At 41.1% G+C, this 21,319-nt stretch overlaps 1 protein-coding gene across 6 annotated transcripts in view; it reads right to left on the reverse strand.

Annotated features, from left to right (window-relative positions):
- FBXW11 (F-box and WD repeat domain containing 11) overlaps positions 1–21,319 on the reverse strand; it is a 101,616-nt gene that overhangs the window by 55,522 nt on the left and 24,775 nt on the right. For 3 of the 6 annotated variants that reach the window (XM_008147612.3, XM_028154590.2, XM_054718144.1), the window contains exon 2: positions 7,694–7,795. The exons of the other annotated variants lie outside the window; for them this stretch is intronic. In XM_008147612.3, the coding sequence (XP_008145834.1) occupies positions 7,694–7,795 (102 nt within the window). The remainder of the gene's footprint in view (positions 1–7,693; positions 7,796–21,319) is intronic. 6 annotated transcript variants of the gene reach the window in all.

The raw sequence follows: 21,319 nt of genomic DNA on the forward strand, positions 1-21,319 counted from the left end.
TTAAAACGAATCTTTGTTTGGCACTAAACTTTCAAAGCTCATCACCATTAACAAGACACTCTGAAACTAGGATTATATGTAAAAGCATAGCGTGGGCCCACAGGCCCACAGAGGTGATGACTGATGATCCTAAGGAAAGCAAGAACAGCCAGAGCTTGAAAGACTTCTGTGAGTGGGCATCACTGGGTACAAGGAAGTGAGACATGAGCATATGGTTTCAAATCAATTGCAGAAAATCTGTATCAGAAAACAGGTTGGCCATTTAGAAAGAATGTGGATCCCTAATAGATAGCATACACCAATATAAATGACAGAGAAACTGAAAGAATTACATGCAAAACATAAAGACATAAACCAGTAAAGGAATGGCAAAGGAGTATCTATCTATATCTATCTATCTATCTATCTATCTATCTATATATCTATATATATAGAGAGAGAGGAGAGAGAGAGAGAGAGAGAGAGGTAATATGCAAATTAGGCTGGGACGCCGTAACTGTCATGGCCAGCTCAGGAGGAGGCTGCATGCCACCCCTAGCCCCAGCGGACACACACCAGGGGTGGAGATGTGCTCCGAGCGGCCACAGCGCAGCTCGGAGCACGCCCCCGGTGGGTGGCGGTGGCGGCGGGTGGCGGTGGCAGCCAGAGCGAAGCAGCCCAGGTCCCGGGAGCCTGGCAGCAGCCGGAGCGAAGCAGCCCGGATCCCGGGTGCCAGAGGGAAGCCGGTGCCAGCATCCAGGGGAAGGAAGGCCTATTCTTGCACAAATCTTTGTGCATCGGGCCTCTAGTGATTCATAAAAAGTAAAATTTCTTTCAAAACTTGCTTCAGGGTAAAAAGCATTATAAGCAAAACTGAAAGGCAAGTGTCAAACTGGAGGAAATATTTGCAATAAGATTTCATGCAAATCATACTTTAAATAAATATGTATGTACATTCCACCTCACTAGCAAGCAAACAAATGTACATTATGACATTATATTACTTTTACATTTTCATTCATCACTATGGCAAAGACACACAAGATTAAAATACCCAATGCCACTTAGGGCATATGAAAAGGATGAGTGGACTCCCATCCATTGCTTTTAGGAATATAACTTGACCCAGCCCCTCTTTTTTTAATATTTTTAAAAATATATCTTTATTGATTTCAGAGAGGAAGGGAGAGGGAAAGAGAGACAGAAACATCAATGATGAGAATCATTGATCGGCTGGCTCCTGCATGTCCCCTAATGGGGATCAAGCCCACAACCCAGGCATGTGCCCCCGACCGGAATCGAACCTGGGACCCCCTCAGTCTGCAGGCTGAGGCTCTATCCACTGAGCCAAACCAGGTAGGGCTGTTTTTTGTTTTTGAGCCAGCCTCTCAAAAGTATAATTTAGCAACCTAAAGTGTTTTAATTGTGCACACTCTTTCACCTAAGAAATAAGAATATTTAGGTATAAAAATGATCTACTCAATATGACTTAAAATGTTTCAAAAAGTAAAGCAGTCTTTATACAGAAGAGAAGGTTTCTTAAAATCAGTAATATATCTATTAAGGGGAGTGTTATGCAGTGATTTAAAATGATGGTAGAAAGTCTTAATGCATCATGTTAATATATCATTTTTTATTATTAGTTGAAATTTAAACAAGTGCAGGTTATTTTTAATCATATTTTAAAAGCAAAACTTAAATATTTTTAAAGCTATCCAGAGCTATGACAATGACTGAACTAAACTGGTCTACCCTCCATGAAAACAATTTAGCCATAAATGAAGCACTGCCCACTCTGTGATAAATCGCTGCGCTATACACTTAAGATTCTGCACTTTTCTATAATATGCTGTAATTCAAAAAGGAAAAATAACAGTCCTCTCCTTCACCCCTCCCAGCCTACAAATGATAAAGGTGCCATTAGTGGAAGACTTACAGACGTTATGAATCTGGGGACAGGTCTGCAATACAATATTAAGGAAAAAGGCCCTGGTCAGGTAGCTCAGTTGGCTAGAGTGTCGTCCCCATACACCAAGGTCGAAGGCTCAATCCTTGGTCAGGGCACATACAAGAATCAACCAATGATTGCATAAATAAATGGAACAACAAATTGATGTTTCTCTCTCTCTCTCAAAGCAATAAAAAAATGAGGAAATAAAGAAAGCTGTATTCTAGTTATTGTAGGGTGAGCCCAAAGGGGGAGGGAGGACTCCCTGTAATTGTAGTTACATATCCTCCCATGAACAAAGAGAACAAATATGCAAAGAAAGGCAGACAACACCCCTTTCATCTGTTGGGGTGGGTGGGAAAGATGATTTAACTTGTCTGCATACAGATAACTTAATAAAATACTGATAGTCCTTGACCAAGCAATTAATACTTCTAGGAATTTATTCTACAGACATAACCATGCAAGCCAAAAAATATATGTTCAATGAAATCAGTAAAGTGCTGTCACACACACACACACACACACACACACACACACACTAAAGCCTCAAGTTCCTCAAATAAGGAACTGGCTATAGTAATACAAAAAATAAAAAAATTTACAGCCCGGCTGGCGTGGCTCAGTAGTTGAGCATCAACCTATGAGCCAGGAGGTCATGGCTCAATTCCCGGTCAGGGCACATGCTCGGGTTGCGGGCTCAATCCCCAGTGTGGGGTGTGCAGGAGGCAGCCAATCAATGATTCTCATTATTAATATTTCTATCTATCTTTCCCTCTCCCCTCCTCTCTGAAATCAATAAAAATATATTTTTTTAATTACAAAGCCATATGATAAAATACTATTACATAGCTATAAAACAGTAGGGCTTTATATACTGATATGAAAAAATGATCAATGCATATTATTAATTGAAAAAGTTATTAATAAAAAATATGTAGTGTGGTTCTGTTTGTATTTTTTAAAGCTTTTTTTCTGAAATAATGGGAAACCAGTAAGGGATACTTTGGCAAGTGAGACCTGGGATTGAAGGAAACTTTACATGTCTTTTATAACCTTCAGTACAACTGCATTATTTTTAAATCTTTGAACCTTGTTTAAAAATTTTTTGAATGCTGACATAAAACAGTGATTTGTCAAACTCCTTTTTTATTTAAGCCTTCTAAGATTTGCTCAAAGTTGGAGAAGGAAAGAGTTGAACTAAGAACAGTTTACAATTTAAAAATTTGTTCAAGGTTGATTTGAATGTTTCTCTTTATTTGTGTGTGTGTGAAAATTTCCATAGGAGTTAAGATTTTATGTAAAAAATTCTAAGAGCTCTGCTATATAAAACAGATAAATGCAGAGTTATTCTGGGCGAGGTGCATTTAAAAAACCATGTTTATAATCATTATCATCACCATAACAACACAGAGAACCTGCATGATTTGATGGATTCTTCCCTGCCCAACAGGCAGAGAGAAGACAGACCAAATGTCCCTCTGGGTGGTGATGAGTGGTGAGATTACCAATGGATTTTAATTTATTTATTTTTATTTTTTTTGTAACCAAAGGAGAACACCTGACAGCAGGGGCCACATCATGTGCACGGTCTTAATTTTCTTATCCTTACCCTGCCCTGGATCTAAGACTCTAAGACTGGAATTCTCACTTCTTGAGTAGGGAGCCAGGGAAAGAAATAGATCTTTGTCCCCAAAAGAGTAGGCAATCAGCAAGAGAGGTTGCTGTTACCCTCCTCTACTTCACAGAACTCTGTAGTAGATAAAACTGCCTCCATTTGGGGGGATAAGGAAACTGAGGTCAGGAAGGCAATAACATGCCTGGTGTCAGAGCTACGGAGCAGCAGAATAGAATTCAAGAGTAGAATTCAAGTTTGTATGCTCCAGAGGCAGGATTCTTTCTACCAAGCTGTCTCCCTTCTCTAAAATGTACCCTCTCAGGTGGTAGCTGTAAGTTCCGACTGCGGTGCTCTCAGACCGCTGTGGCTCACTGTACGAATCCCAAGAAGAGAAACAAGCAAAGCAGCTGCCAAGAAGGTATATTCCTGTCCAGCACTATCTCCACTGGAGCTAGGAAGGCGGCACTAAACTTGATTCTCGTGATCCACGCTGTCATTCCACGTAATCTGTCCTACCCCTGCAGAAAGCTATTCACCCCCGCTCCAGTGAGAGCTTGCCGATGGCATTCCCAAGAAAAGCTGTCAGCCCACTAACGTTGAACCTCTACATGCGAGTCCATTAGCTTTAGGCTTTTAACACTAAAAATAAAGAGTTTCAACCTAAAAATGGCAGTTGCCAAGTTGATGTCACTATAGCATGCTGACTAAAATATTAGCTTTGCAGTTACCAGACCTCGGTTTATTACTCAGTTCTGCCACTTAAAATAAATGTGTAGCCTTAGGCGATTCAACTTCATATACAAAATAGGCATGACAGACAACTTCCCCATAAAGGGTTAAATGAGATAACCTTGAGCCTGTAGCCCGACAGAGCCAGGAGGAGGTGGAAATAAATGACCAATACTGCACCAGTATTAACACTGGTGTCACTGGTGCCACAGAAGTCTTGGAGTCTTAGAAAACCTCCTACATGGTCTGAACTCTCGAGTATCTGATGTTAACAATCTACTGGTTGAATCTGGCTATCTGAACCAACTAACACAGCAATGCAGTTCAGCTTGGTTCACGTACATCTAGATATTCCAGTTCAACTATCCTAAAGAATGCTGAGGGTGTGGTCCTAGTTTAAACTGGTTCCCACAGACAGGCCTGGCTAACTTCCGAGCTTTATTACGCACACACACTGGACACTGTGGTTCAGTCTGGACTTGTGTTCACAGGTCTACTTTCTACAACGGGCTTCTTGAGAGCAGGTAGCAAGTCTGTGCTGTTCATCTCTATATGCCCAGGACCAGGGCAGGCCCTGCACATACCAAATGTCAGTCAACAGCCATGGAATTCAACTACAGAGACGCCACTGAGGAATCTCACTAGCTTCCAGGTTCAGAGAGCTCATTTTGGCAAAGGGAATGCAATTTCCCCTCCTACAGACATCTGGCAGGCATTTCATTTTTTATTCTGAAATAATGACTAAACAAGTTATACACCAGATATCAATAGTCAAGTTTTCATGAACAAAATGAAGATGGAAAACTCTAGAAATAGTAACATTCCAGTGTAAAATTGTAGAATCAGACAAATCTGGAGCTCAAATGCCAGCCCCATCACTTCACAGCTATTAACTTGGTCCAATCACACACTTGGTCCTATCACCTCTGAGACTCACCTTCCACACTGAAAAATGGGGATGATAAGGCCTACCTCACACCGTTATCACCAAGCTAATGTCTGTGAAGCACCAAGCTGGTGGTGATTTTTTTAGAACAGGTTTATTGAGGTAAGTGATTTTTATTTTTTATGCCTTTTCCATTCTCATCTACAGAAGAAACTAGAGGGACTGCATTAGGCCTAACGATATCTACATCTTTACTCTTGCTTTTCAGAAAATTCTTTCATTCAGTCATATAAATAGGCTAATTGGCTAAAGTTAAGCTGTCAATAGGTCCCGTGTGATCATTTTAAGGGGGACCCTTTCATGCAACTCAGGAGCACAAGCCAAGTCAACCAGGCTCTCCGGGTGGCCTGACCCTGCTCACCTGGACTTGCTGTGCAATGTCAAGCAAGTCATCTTTGTGATAAACCAAACACACAGCACATAAGCAACAGGCAGTCTCTGAAAGCTCAAACCCAAATTCCGTCACCACATTTTAGCACCGGTTGGAGACCGGAAATGGAGAGGAAGTACTGGTATTAAAATGATACGTAAGACCAATGAGAAAGAGAAAGGCAGTCTCCCAGCTTCATAACATGTTTACTTTTCATCACAAATGGAACAAAACGGAGTGAAGATGTCCTCCTTTCAATCAGCTGAGTACACATTTCATTCTATACACTAAAGCAAACAAAAACCTAACAAAATCCCCTCTGCACCTGGAAAGACAATATTTGCTCCATTCACATTTTAGTGAGTATCATTCAATATTTCACTTTATTTCAAAGTCCAATCAAGGCAAAGTTTCCATTTTTTCTCTTAAATGATTTTTACTGGGAGAGATGAGTCAAAGACAAACTTTTGGTTTCACATTTCAGTTTCCATTTCCACAAGGTAGGAACCCATACTTCCTCCCACTCACCCCACCTTGTGACTTCCCCACACTGTTCAAAATATACCGAGTGATGCCTTTCCACTCACTGGTCAATTCCTTTTAACTGAGTGCAAAAAAAGTTTCTGCACTTCCAAACCTCACAATTCTCCCCTTCTTAAACTTCTACCCCTACTAAAAAGCAATTGTAACATTCAATAAGCATTTTTCAGAAAAACAGAGACAAAGAGGTACACTATTACTATAATGCTAATATCCGTTATTCATGCACTACTCCGGCCACTTAGGAACATTGCTGTTCAAGTGACATCGCATGCAGAGAGGCTGCTTTTCCACAGAGAGTACTCATTACCACGCAGCCTCATTGAAACCCCAGTCTCTGGCCCCCCAAGAGTTACAGCCCACCTTTTTATGTAGACTCTAAGACAACTGGATCTTATACTGAATCCACTCTCCAGTTAATGTATTAGTGAAATTACGGTACCACTTTCTACAGAAAGCAATTTGAATCAATAACCACACCAATGCTAATCAGAATGTTTGCCAACAAGTACATAAAATGCACAATCCCAATATGAAGGAAGTGTTCCTCCTTCCTGGCTCCCCAGTTCCATTTAAAGACCGGAACATGAATAGAACGATAACCTTGAGAACAGTCAAGTCACCCCTGCCACTAATCAGATCCCTCTAGCTCACTTCCTGATTTTACCCTTTCCCTGCACCAGGGCAGTCTCACCAGGATGCCAGGAATTTAATAATGCTTTTTAAAGATATATCAAACTGTCTGGAATATGCAGTGATGAAAACAGGATACTGCCATTGAAACCACACTTAATTAAATACATGCTTTCTCTAACCAGAGCTTCCCCAGGGAAGCCACAATGTCTTCTGCCTGGCACTCTGAGAATCGGTCCCAGTAGTGAGTTCAGTCCACCTGCACTCCTGCAAACAGTTTGTTTTTCCTGAGCAGCCCCTCCCCAACCCCCCCGAAAGTTTTACTTTTATCTGTGGAATTCTCTGCCGGCCTCGGCCTGGAAGCTGGGTGGACCCAGAGGACAGGTGTCAGGTCTGGCCTTCGGGAAGTGGCCCAAACGGACAGTTGTTGGCAGCATGAAGCTGTGATCTTTGTAAACTTCAATTTGAGGCTTTCTACCCTTGGGGATTCTCTCCCCACTCCTTTTCTGAAGGAGGGAGAGAAAGCAAGCCAAAAGGATGAGTTTCAAAATAGAAAAACCACCGTTTTAATTATAAAACCCTCCCGATTGAACAGAGAGCTGTTAAAAGTAGCCAAATGGAAAATGTCAGGGTTTGGGGGCACATGCACACTATTAAACATGAGAATCACCACTTCCAGGGACGGGGTAAGAATTAAAAGCAGGAGCAGAAAAAGAGGAGCAGAACAGGGCCCAGCCGAAGACCCGTTTGCTCAGAAGGGCCCCTCCTGGTCCTAACTCCGCCATGTGGGGCCCCCAGGCTGGAGGAAAGCAGAGGGTTACACAGAACATTCAGCAGACTTAACATTGGATTAAACACACTACTGCAAGTTTCAACAAATGTTCATGGCATACGTAAAAACACATTTACAACAAGAAAGAAGAGAGGCACCTGGAGACATCTGACACTGGGCATGCTCTGCAGGCAACTCAGTGCGCACATGCTCTCTACCAGGTTGGCGCAGCCTAGCCACAAAGACCTTGGCACAGAACACTGCAGGATGACAAAAAGGAAGGAAGAGAAGAAGCAGTTAGAGGCCGCAACAAATCACTCCTTCACACAGGCAACTTGCATGTTAGTTAGCAGGGGGTGCACCCGTGGCAGTTTGGAGGTCAGGGATGGTGGTGATAGGCAACTTACTGAAACCTTGGGAGAGGGCCCACTTTCTGTCCTATTAAAAGGTTTCTGCTGTCAACCACTAATCCTCTAGACACGGTTGAATCAAGAGGGAAAGAGAGTGATTAAATGAAAACCCATTAAAGGGAACTGTGAAAGTTTGAATGCAAAACGAGATTAGTGGTGAGATTTTGACTACAACTTCATAAAAGTAAGCTTATGTCATAGAATTGCCATCAATACAGGCACTTTAAATGTGTTCTCTAATTCCCACACCACAGAGTAAGGAAACTGAGGCTCAGCGGTTAAGTCATTTGCAAGGGCACACAGCAGAGGGGAGAGCCAGAATTTCAAACCCTGGTTTGTCTGTTATTAAAACCCACATTCATTCCACAAGACTGGTGCCTCTTTTGTAAAAACTTTGGTCACCTGAATTTTTATCAGGTGGTTAGTTTTGCACTTCCCTAAATAAAATCACAGGAAACCCAGAGACATTAAGCAATAGGAACAAGAAAGATGAGTGATAGATTGATAGACAGGCAATTAAAAAGAGCTCATTAAAAACACATCTGATTTTTAGTGTCATCCACATTTTGCCTTCCCAAAGAAAAAACTTGGGAATATCATGATTTTCACCTTGGACTTTGTTTACAAAGTTCATTGGACATGAGCAAGAATTAAAAGCTTATTCATTTACCTATTCCATTCTCTTTGAAAAGCTTGCTGGTTTTCAGGGAAATAAGAAAAAAGATAAAATATAAAAATAAACATGCATTATGATTAGTATTTTAAAACCACTGGATTACTTATGGTATTCAAAGTGCTTTTTCAGATCTAAGGTTAATTAATTTACTATGGCAAAATCAATAATAATGCAAAAAAATTTGAAGGTGGGTATTTGGGTTTAACTATACTCCAGAAGTCTTAGACCCGACCTCATAAACTGTTTATCCTAGCTATAATTAGGAGCAGCAAACATCCTCAGGTACTATAAACAAGTCCAGGTTTCTACTTGTTATTCCAGCATAATTTTCACATTTTGTTCTGGTTTGGTAGATAAATTCTATGGTTACCCCAAAGGTAACATACAAAGACTGCTATGCTTAAAAGCAGATACTCCTGGTTCCTATCCAGCATCTGCCACTTACTAGTGACATCTCACCCACAGTGTAACTAGAATATTGAGATTATTTTGAAAAGGCAGTTAAGAATACAAAACCGAGGAATCAAATGGAATTTTTAAAAAAACGAAGCAGCTTTTTTTGGTAACAATGAAAATGCCATACGTTTCCAATGTGTGCCTTTATTCCAAAGCTTACCATAGCCAATATGTTAGAAGTGCATCACTGATACTCCAGACAGACATATTCTGTCACCCCAACACTTTCAAGAGAGTGCCACAAAAATGCTGCATAAATGCTTGTATAATGAAAACAGCTGCCATTCTCAAGCTCTTGTAATATGCTGGACAGCTCACATAGTAAACCCTCACAAACGCTTGTAAGACAGGTATTAGGCACTTTACAGAAGAGGAAACTGAGGGTCAGGAGAGCTTGGTTTGTTGAAGTAGCAACTTGTCCACAGTGCAAGAGAACAAGAGCTAACTGATGGCAGAATTAGTTAATTAATCCTGTCTGACTCTAGGCAAACTTGTTTTCTTCCCACTACAACAAACTCTATCCAGAGATGTGTAGCAAATGCTTATTAAAAGAATACTTACATCAACACTAATCACAAGTAAACAGGCAGAGAAAAGGCCCCAAACCAACACATAGCTATACATAGATTATACAGATTACCTGATTTAAATAAACTCCCAACATCCTCATAGTTCAATTTCAATTTTTTGGGGGGGAACTAATTCCAACACCAAAGTCACCTACAAATCAATGTTCATTTATTCAGTAAAAACAGTCAGGTGCCCTCTGCAAGGTTTACTATATTTGCCTTGACCCTTGTGGGGTAGCTCAGTTGGTTAGAGCATCATCCGGATATAGCAAGGTTATGGGTTTGATCCCCAGTCGGGGCACATACAAGACTCAACCAGTGAATGCATGGACAGATGGAACAACAAAATTGATGTTTCTCTCCCCTCACCCCTTCCAATCTCTCTCTCTCTCTCTCTCTCTCTCTCTCTCTCTCTCTCTCTCTCTCTCTTAAATTAATAAATATAAATTTTAAAAAATGTTTGCTTCAAAGGTTAAAAACCATGAAGGCATAAGATACTGTACCCTGATTAGATTCTGCTAATAACTTGGGATCCAGAACTTTAAAAAAAAAAAAAAAGTCGGTAAATTTTCATTCAATAAATCAAAGAATCATAAACTATGAAAACAGGAAGACTATTAGTCCAAACTTCCACCCCTGATATTAGAAGTGAAGACACCAAAGTGCAAAGGAAAATAATGATCTTCCCCAGGTTTTCTAACCATCTAATGATCTAACCAATGCGTACAAAAATATGGAAAGCAATTAATAAAGAAAATTTTGAGACTTAAGAAAGTTCTAAGAATTTAATCTCAAAACATTCACTGTTATAACCAAGGCGCTGACAAGTACTTCACTGAGGTAGACGCTGTGACCTGTGGGCACGGGGCTGCAGTCTCCCTGCAGCAGGGCCATGTGGGTGCTGCTGAACACCAAGTTCTCGTCTCCTCATTTTCCTGCCAAGTCCAGACACTGGGTCTGCCTCTCTCTCGCCAATCCTACCTATCTTTGCTTGCTCCCTCTCCTCTCTCTTCCCTTCAGTGTTAAATAAAAAATTCTTCCAAAAAAACAGACATTAACTGTTTATTACAAGGGTTTTTTAAAGCTTGGTATTGAACTTCAGGGAAAAAATTTTTCAAGGCCGCTTTGAGGGTCTAATTTCCAAGAATTGGTCTTTGCGTTGCCCATGGAAAATACTGTGGGACAGAGGGCGGTGCAGCTTTATACAAGGTCCTGGACCTGCCCTACTTCCACACGCCGTTCCCCTGCGCTGAGTGACCAACCACAGCGCTGAAGACAGCCTGTTCAGTAGAAAACGCCGCTCACCGTCTTTTAATGAGGAGGGCCATACTGCTAGTCTGAACAAGAGTTCTCTCAGGTCTAATCACCCAACAGAACGTTGATTTCATTCGAAAATTAAGGGTAAAAATAAAAGTTCCACATTTATCAACCTAAGAGCATTAAAATGCAACTAGGACCACAGCAGCAATTGATTCTTGAAGCTTCTAATTTTAAATTTAGAGACCTAGTTGGAAACCCATGTTGACTATTACAGAATAACTATTACCCATCATTCTTTAACGGAATAATGTAAAGACTTCTTCATAATGGCTATATTTACAATGTATACGATTCTCTCTCTCTCTCTCTCTCTCTCTCTCTCTCTCTCTCTCTCTAAGCTAATTTTTAAAGTAGTCTATATTTAAACGTCTAGAACACTATCTCATTGTTAAATATGTCTAAAAAACTTACCCGATACCTTGGGTGTGTCCCAATTTTAACAAATACTTATTGACCTACTTATTAAGCTAACAATAACACAAACTAAGCCTCTTTCAAAACTTCAGCCTCAAGCTCAAGAGAAACCCAGGGAGATCACAATGGACATACTTAAGGGAGGCCTTTCATGGGTAGAGCCCCTAGGAAATGTTTGTTATAATTTCACATTTAGCCCTAGCTGGTTTGGCTCAGTGGATAGAGCGTCGACCTGTGGACTGAAGGGTCCCTGGTTCGATTCGATCAAGAGCACATGGCTGGGTTGCAGGCTTGATCCCCAGTAGGGGGTGTGCAGGAGGTGGCCAATCAATGATTCTCTCTCATCACTGATGTTTCTGTCTCTCTATCCCTCTCCCTTCCTCTCTGAAATCAATAAAAAAAATATATATTAAATAATAATAGAATAATTATTTCACATTTAGCTACTTGTAATGACCAGTATTCTGTCTTTGGATTGTTCATAGCGAAGAGGAAACGATTCACATGGGGTCCTAATATTAGCAAACATCCAATTAGACAGACTATATTTATAGGTTCTATAGCCAAGGACTATCACATTAGTTAAGGAAACTAGGAGTTTATTCATTTTGTCATAGCTACTATATAACCAAAAGCCAAAATGGGCCACAATGCTGAGAAACACTGTCAGTCAGTCTGGACAAGAAGAACTTCTGGCATTTTTCGAAAGCAAACGGTTACTAAAAGAGGTGGGAGAGGAATGCCCTAGGTTCTCTTCATATTGCCATAGGAACCACAAGTCAAAAGGAAAATGTGCTTGCAGGCACCTTGTCTTCTGATTGGCTGGCTTGAAGAAGAACTCAGAAAAGCTAATGCTGGCCTGTTTCTAGATGGACTGTTTGAACATTCTGCCCTGATAACTTCTCAAAGAGGCAATTCTTTTAAAAGCTAACCAAAGAGGTATTTTATGTTGTCTCTCTAATATCAATCTGATTTAGAAATGTCTTATTGTAGGTTTTCTACAAACCCCATGAATTTTTTTCTTTAAACCACTTCCCTCAGAATCAGTACCAACCTCTTCTAACTCTTCTCATCATGCCTGAGATAACCAAGTTGAATGGTTTAATACTATCCCATTCAACAAAAAATGTGTCAGAACTTAACATCTATCTGTAGACAAAAAAGCAAATAAGACATTCTCTCCATTCTCTCTCCTGCCCAGCTCAGAGGAGGGAATCTTAAGAATGAGCAGTGTAAATACACACACACACACACACACACACACACACACACACACACACACAGGCTTGCATACAAATAGACTTAGCCCACCCAAAGGATAGGATGCCTGAACTAAGCCATCAAGGATGAGTAGGAGGCAGCCAGGGGAAAAAGAGAAAGACATTCCAGGCGGAATAAATAGCATAAGCAAAGAGCTAAGAAATGGCATCCTGTTCAAGGATGTGCAAAGAATTTAGCATTACTAAGGTATCTGAATGTGAGATGAGGAAAAATTGAGAGAGAGACAGACAGAGAAAGAAGCCAAATCACAGAGGTCTCTCCTGTACCAACCATTCTATCGAACTTGGGACTTCATCCTGCAGGACAACAGCTCTTACAAAGTATGCTATTGCTCACCAGTCAACAGCCAATCCCTCCCCGGTGTGCGGTCAATATTTTATCAACGTGTACAAGGCTTTCATTCCTGCAACTCAGCATACATTCCGTTCCAACAAGCGCTGTCAGAGGGATAGCAGGAGGCCATGCAGCACTCTGGCAAGGGTGGAGGTGAGGCTTTTTGACTAAGGTAGGGCGTAAAGCTTACTATCAGACCCAGGTTTCCTAGGACATGTGGGGAAAGCCTGCCACATGCCAGAACAGAGAAAAGAGGTCTGCTCAACAGTAACCCATGATCAAGAGGGGAAGTAAGTAGTACAATAACCATGTATGCTGCTACAGATACTGTGAAATAAAGTGTTTTGAATCTTTTAACGCCTTCAAGTGAGACATCAAAAATGTTTAAATTCAAACCACTGCTAGAGGCAATGAGGAGACAACTATTAAACTGTTTCAGGCAGAGGAGTGACCCTTGGCAGCTGGAGGGGAGCATGTTAAAGAGGAGGTCGGTCTCCTAGAGGAACTACAAAACAGTCTTGTTTCTGTTTTACCACCAATGCAAACTTCTTTAAGCGGGGCTACAGAGCAGACCTGAGTGCGAGCAGACCTGAGTGCCCGCACGCACCTTGGGAAGCACATGCCTAGAGGCCATTTTTACACTCAGCCTAGGTTCTGTTTGCCAGTAACACTTCCAACAAAAAACACCACGATCGTGAAATGGGGGCTACTGAATACAGAGGGAGTGACATCAAAGGTCCATTTTATGGCAACCACTGGGCTTACACCCTCTGCACTGGGAATCCCCATCCAGGAGCGGGGATGTGGTCCTGAAGAATCACACAGCAGGGGGGCTCAGGAGGTTATATAAAGGCAGCTCTCTAATCCTAGGTGTGAAAGCGACAGAACACCTATGTTCTTTCTACTGGAGGCTGTCCTCAGCTCCAAGCAAATAAAGCATTCAAGTTAATCCAAATCAGGGATTGTCCTATTGTGTCGGAATTCTCAGACTTGCTTTTCAAGAAGTAGCAAGAGGTACTGAAAAAGGGCCACAAACTCTAAAAAGATTCAGAACGCAGGTTTCTGCTGTTTAAATGCTTGATGGCAACCTATAAGAAAGCAAACTCTCACCAAAATTACTATTTTGTTTTTTAAAACTAAGAGAATCATAATACAGTAATCAGGTTGTAAAATAAAAGTTAATTCACAATTTAAAGGCATCTTCCAAAGCCCTTTAAAGAACTGACTAGTGGCCCCCTGCCTTAATTATAAATGACTTTCTCTTCCTTATAATGGTATTTTATTGTAAAGTATTTGACAGTAACCATGTGTCATAAACTATGCTTTAATTCTTAGCAACTGTACGATAGGACTAAGTTATAGATAATACAACATGGTATTTTCAGGCTACAATATATGTTAAAGGAAGAAAGGGCAAGGGGAGAAGAAGGCAGTGGAAGGAGGAGAAAAAAAGGGTAAAAATGAGGAAAACTGAAGTTTACTATCTGTCAACTTTTAGAGATTCAAACACAGCCAAACAGAAATTCTGAACTCAAAGCCAGAGCCCAAATTTTCATTAAACCCTACAATTAACAAAAAACTTTTAAATTCCAATCAATCTTATCTGGAATGATAATCTATGATAAAATTCCAGAACCCAAAAGTTAACAAAATTAAAATGGATCTGTGGAGTTAAGTTATCTTTGGTAAAAGGATGAAGGGTAAATTTTCTTTTTAAATTTTTATTCATCCATATTATCTGATTTTTTTCAAATGAACATGGTATGGTTAATATTTTAATACTACCTTGTGTGATTTTAAGTGATGCTTTATTTTGTTTAATTATATAACTAATTATATAAACACCTGTAGTTTAAAGGTGTTAAAACGCTGGATGCTAGAAAATTATTTTACCTAGTAACCCTCAGAAATAGCAGTGAAGATCAAAACAATAACAGCTTGTTCCTAATTCCAAATAGGTAAAAAAAAAAAAAAAAAAAATCCTTGTCCATTTCACCATTACCATCAAAACTGTCACCAGGTTTTTCAGAGCTCCAGAGAAGCGGGAGAGAGGAAGGATTTAGAGGTATGGGGGGAGAAGCAGAATCTCTATTCTAAGCAACACCACAGAGAACAGAACGGAACAAAATAATCTATTTCTGACATAGACACAAGGATCCTCAGGTGTACTAGGATCAACCTAAGGGTCAGTTGCCAAGAAGGAACAGATTCCCCCAGCAAACCCCAGGTCAGATCAGTTTGAACCCAATTCCAATGGGATTTATCCAAGATCCACAAATCCTGAGACTGGAGAGAATTAAACAACAGTTCAATTAAGTACATCTGAGCCTTTGTCAGTTAACATCTGTGGTCCAATTAGGAATGCTGTTCAGGACTAGGGGAGACCACTTAACTGTAAGTTTAACCTCATTTTCAATGAAAATGGTAAACCTAAATGAAAATTTTCCAAAAAAAAGGATGAATTGGAAGGGGGTGCAAATCGATATTTTCAGAGTGCCAACGAGGTGCCAGACACTGGACAGCTATCGTGACCTCATGAACGCTCACACCACCTCTGGCCAGACAGGCACCTTAATTTTACAAAGGAAGGAACTGAGGACCAATTAACTTGCAGAGGTCAAAAGTGGCAGATTAGCAATTCGGACTCCAAATCCCTACATTCTTCCCTGCACTACACTGCCTGTCACTTCCTTCGCTTGACATTAAACTCCCCAAAGCAGTAATTTCCTCTGTTTACTTTCAAATTTGATGTACTTGTCACTCATCTATACTGCAGATTGAAGTGTAATTGGTACAACCTCTTGCATGCATCCTCTCAAACATATTCAAGACTTGAACAACAGGCACTTCATTTGCCTCAGCAATTTCATGTGTAGAAAAGTCTACTAAGGGAAAAAACAGATGCATACAAAAATATAGCTAAGACATTTATCACTGTCATAATAGAAAGGAAAAACTGCCCAACAACAGGGGCTGGTTAAATAAATCCCAGATTATCCAGAAGACAGAATATTGTGTGTCCACCAAATAAAAATCATGGTTGTAGAATCAGTACATCTATTGACCCAGAGGAAGTTTACAATATATAGAAAGTAAGTTACAATGCACTGGAATAGTTCAAGAAACGTTAAATGAAATAAAGGCTACAAACCAGGACTTACACCATAATCCCATTTTACTTACTAAAAAACACATACAAAATATCTAGAATTCAATACAGGTGCTTTTTTATTGATTCTTTGTGTACCATGGCCTTTCCTATGCAGCCAGTACACAGCTGGCATCCAGCACTCAGGTTCCCAACCCCCTCTTCTCCAGCCGCCTCCACAGGAGCGGGCATTTCCACACTGTTCCTGGGGGCCTGCTCATAGCGCCTCGCCCCTGGACTACAGGCCATTTTTCAGTGTTGTTCAAAGTCTGGTTGTACTCTGAAGTGACAAAGACACTACCCAAATTCATTTCAATGCCTGTGGCTTCCAGATAGCTAACTGACAGTACCTAGCCAAAAGCTCTTAACCAATGGCGTCCTGTCTCATGAGGCCACAGCTTCTAAATATCTGACAATCCATATGCCACACTGCATGACACCTGCGAGGACTTCCAAGCGACAACTAAAAACTCACCTTGTTTCTGAGGCATGGTCTGAGAACAAAGGGACACCTGCTCTCATTATCCATCAGGGCTCCTGGCCCCTCTGAGGTAGTCGGACTTCGCTTTCCTTACCATTCCAGCACAGGTGCCGCCTGCAAACCTGCCTAGTCCTCTTACCCATTCTCACCAGCCAAAAACCCTGTAGGCAGAATTTCTGCTAGTGTCTGCACAAGATCTCATTGCCCTATAATATACTGAGCCAAACCCTTACCCTACTTTCAGGAAAGAGAGTGCAGTACCGTGTTTTAAAAAGAGCATTAGAACACAGTGAAAACTTTTTTTCTCCGACATAGTGAAAACATTCTCATTTTTTCTAGGAAGAGATATCACTTTCAGGAAGATGATTTCTGGAATGTTATTACACTAGAGGCCCGGTACACGAAATTCGTGCACTCTCAGAGGGGTGGGAGTGGGGGGGTTCCTCAGTGCGGCCTGTGTCCTCTCACAGTCCAGGAGCCCTTGGGAGATGTCCGACTGACAGCCTAATAAGCTGGCAGTCGGACATCCTTAGCGCTGCTTCTAGCTGAGCAATGCTCCCCCTGTGGGAGCGCACTGACCACCAGGGTGCAGCTCCTGTGTTAAGCGTCTGCCCCCCTGGTGGTCAGTGCGTGTCATAACAACCGGTCGTTCCACCGTTGGGTCGATTTGCATATTAGCCTTTTGTTCTATAGGATTGTTATATAGGATCTACTCTTAATTAGGTTTGACTCAATTAGAATCAGAGCACATAATCCTATTTTAACTTCATCATTTTAAGCTGCTTATTCATTCAAAAGCTTACTGACCATGTCAGTACACTAAATGCTTCAATAGATAACACAAGAATTCCCAAAACCAAATTTTCTGCTATTAAAAATTATTTCAGGAAATAAAGCTGTATTATTTTCTGGTTCACTAAAGGGAGAAAGATGAATAAGTTCCTAAAAAGTATAAAATATTTTTTAAAATGCAGTGTCACTGTTTTCAAGAGTGTTAAAATGTAAACTTAACTAGTGGTATTTTACTAGTAAAAACCACTTCCAGACTTGCAAAACTTCCATCTCATAACGGTCTCTAAGAAGCACCTGAGGAATGAAAGTTGGTCCGGGTGAAAAAAATCTTTTTTTACGCTAACATTTAAACAAGCCCTCAACTATTTCCTAAACATTGCTCATTTCTCCAATACATATTCATTTTCAGAGACTTAACCAAACCTATCCCAGAGAAACACTTATTCTAAGTTGGTAGAGCCTCAATGTTTAAAATTTCACACACACATACACACACACACACACACACACGCACACACACACGGTGGCGGGGGAGAGGGGCGGGTAGAAAACAGTGGTAATCAAAATTTTGCTTCGTTAAGTAGGAATAGCATGAAAAAGTCAGTTGTCAATGCTAGGATATAAAGGGGCACATTTTATCGTCCCTCAATTACACGTAGAGTAAACTTTACACTTGTTCCACTTTCTCTTGTAGTCCACTGTTCCTGCGTCCTAAGCTGACCTTGTTTTCAAACGAGAGCGAAGTTGTGCGCTCACAACCCACGGGCTCCAAGAGCCTCTGAGAGCAGATGAATGCGCCTGTCTTCCAGCCAGGGCCGCGCTAGCTGCAGGCGAGGACGCTCTGATTCCCTCCACACTGTCTGTCTCCTGCCGGCAACTGCTAAGTGGGCTTTTCTCACCGCTTGAAGCCAGAGGTTTCATTCAATTCTGGAGCTGAAAGGGACCCTACCGGCATTTTATCCGTCTTCTTAAATGTCTTTCTAGACCAGGTCCTCTACATCTCCCACATGGCGTTGGTGGGTGTATCCCCTTGAAAGCACCCAATCTCAACAGCAGACAATTACTGCTAAATACATGCTGCAACCAAGTCAACTACAAGGTTCAGACTACAACCCTCTGGAACGTCCACACAAAGGAAGTAATGAAGTCATGATGTAAAGGCCCAATATTCATTTGGGGGGGGGGGGAGATGAAAGAAGGAAGGGAGAGAGGGGAGAGGGGAGAGGGAAGGAGAAAACAAAAGAAAGATTAGCAGTTTGTCAACTCCTTCAAAAGGACAGTAAAAGCATTAGTGAGAGCCGCCCAGATTAAATCTGGTTTAGGGTTAGAAAGAAAGTATGTTTTTTGATCTGAAAGGAGTTTCTAATGCCAAAGCTTAATATTCAGGATCAAATCCTTTTAAAATTAAGAGATGATACTGAAAAATAGTACCAAGAGTTTCAAGGGTGAATGTATTCACTTAACAATCACATACAAACTGCTGATACAAGATGGTAATTCTCATTTGCCCTCCCAAATTTATTCCCTCATTTAATTGAGCAACAGTTGGCATACACTGTGCCAGATGCTGAGAATATGCTAAGAACTAAATATGACATGACAGACATGATCTTTGTCCCCACGAGATTACCTTCTAATAAGGGGACTGACTGTTCAGTGAGGAATTATGCCATACGTGTATCAATTGTAATTATGTTAACAGCTGTAAAGAAAAGGAACTGAGTGTTGTAAGAATATGACCAAGGAATCTAACCTGTAGGGGGACTCAGGGACCCCAGACACAACCTGAGGAATTCAGGCTTGAGCGAACCTCTAAAGGACATGCAGAGGTTAACCGGTAAGAAAGGAGGAAAGGGTGAAGCCACCCTGATAACAAAGAGTGATAATGCTTGTTAGGTCAGGACAGTATCTGGTGCACTGGAGGAGGGGAGAGAGGGATCTCTGAGACTGAAGAACAAAAAACTAGGGTGAGAAAAGCAAAAACAGGCAAGCTTCAGGAAAAAAAGAGAGGTGTCAAGGTAGGGGTTTCTGACTGGTGCAACTAAAATCATCCAAGGACTATCAGAATAACAGGCCATCTCTGCTGGCACCGGAAACCTGACAAGGGTACCCTCCCGGACTGGAAATAGGGTTCGCTGCAAGTGAACAAAACAAAAAGCCTACCTAAAAAGTGCAGGCATTCCCAGCGGAGCCTCACCTCCGAGCTCAAGCCACGAAGGCCAGAGGAGTGAGTGCCCTTGAGGCCGCCAGCCAGGCCCACGGTGACTGAGTGCTTCCTCAGGCCTCGGAGCCAGCACCCAGCCAGCGCGGGACTGAAGCTGGGCTGGATGTGCCGAGCACAGCAGGTCCCTGTGCGGCCACCTCCATCACTAACGGGCGGCCCCGGCCCCGCCACAACAAACTCAGAAGTTCCTCCCTCTGGGGACCTTCCTTCCACCTCGCTCCCCAAAGGCACCTGGATCTAGAATCAGCAGAGTAGAACCCCAGCTAATCTCAACATTTCCCTTTTTCACAAAAGAAATACAAATAACCACAAACATAAGAGAAATATGCCCAATAACAGTAGCAATTTAAAAAATTTTTAATTTGTTTAGCCAAATTGGGATTTTAAATATTAATACCCTCAACTGGCATAAAAATGAAGAAAACAGCACTTTCATAGAGAAAATGTGGTCTGCCATGTCATGTTCATAGAGGTAATAGAAAGTGGGTAAAAGCTTTGGCTATATAAAATACACATGTTCACCCTAGCCAGTTTGGCTCAATGGATAGAGCGTTGGCCTGCGGACTGAAGGGTCCCAGGTTCGATTCTGGTCGAGGGCACATGCCCGGGTTGCGGGCATGATCCACAGTAGGGGGCGTGCAGGAGGCAGCCTATCAGTGATTCTCATCATTGATGTTTCTATCTCTCTCTCCCTCTCCCTTCCTCTCTGAAATCAATAAAAAATAAGTAAATAAAATACACATGCTCTTAAAAATGTATACACCTTTCAACCCAACAAGTCCACCTCTTAGAACTTCTCCCAAGGATGCTTTCAAAGACAAAATTACAAGAAGTTGCTATAATTTACAGATAACTTAAAATGTCTAATAAAGGAGTTTAACTAGTTAGCCATCTGCACATTCATATATATTAGGCATCCCTTCAAGATATTATAAAGAAATATATAATGATTCAGAAAGATGCCACAAATATTGGTGAGTTTTAAAAGCAGTTTGCAAAACAATGTTAGGTGTAAAAAGCATATTAAGTATACATGAAAGAAAAGTATTTTTATGAAGGAGAAGTACACCAAATATTAAGTCATCAGGAGAACCTTTTATTCTTTTTTCTTACGTTATTTTTGATTTTTCTATAGTAAACATGGATTACTTCTGTAAAAAGAAAATATAAATTTCTTATTGAACAATTTTCAATAATTTTTTAGCGTATGTGTAAATAATAGTACTAGGCTAGTTGTCGGCAAACCGCGGCTTGCGAGCCACATGCGGCTCTTTGGCCCCTTGAGTGTTCTAACGCCACTTCTTCAAAATAGACTGGCCCAGGCCAAAAACCGACTTCTGTGCACAGGCCACGAAGTTTCAATCGCACTGTACGTGCAAGCCCACACGTGGTATTTTGTGGAAGAGCCACACTCAAGGGGCCAAAGAGCCGCATGTGGCTCGTGAGCCGCGGTTTGCCAACCACTGTACTAAGCTAACTGGACAACCATATGGGGGAATAAATGAATCTTGTGCCTGGTACTATTATTTACACATACGTCAAAAAACTGTTGAAAACAGAGGATCTTCAAGACCTTAAGGTAAGCAAAAAAATTTTAATAGGACACAAAAAACAATAACTGTAAAGTATTGATTAATTAATTAGACTTCATTAGTATGAAGACCATCTGTCTATCAAAAG

The sequence above is a fragment of the Eptesicus fuscus genome, chromosome 6 (assembly GCF_027574615.1).
Source record: "Eptesicus fuscus isolate TK198812 chromosome 6, DD_ASM_mEF_20220401, whole genome shotgun sequence".
Lineage (NCBI taxonomy): Eukaryota > Metazoa > Chordata > Mammalia > Chiroptera > Vespertilionidae > Eptesicus > Eptesicus fuscus.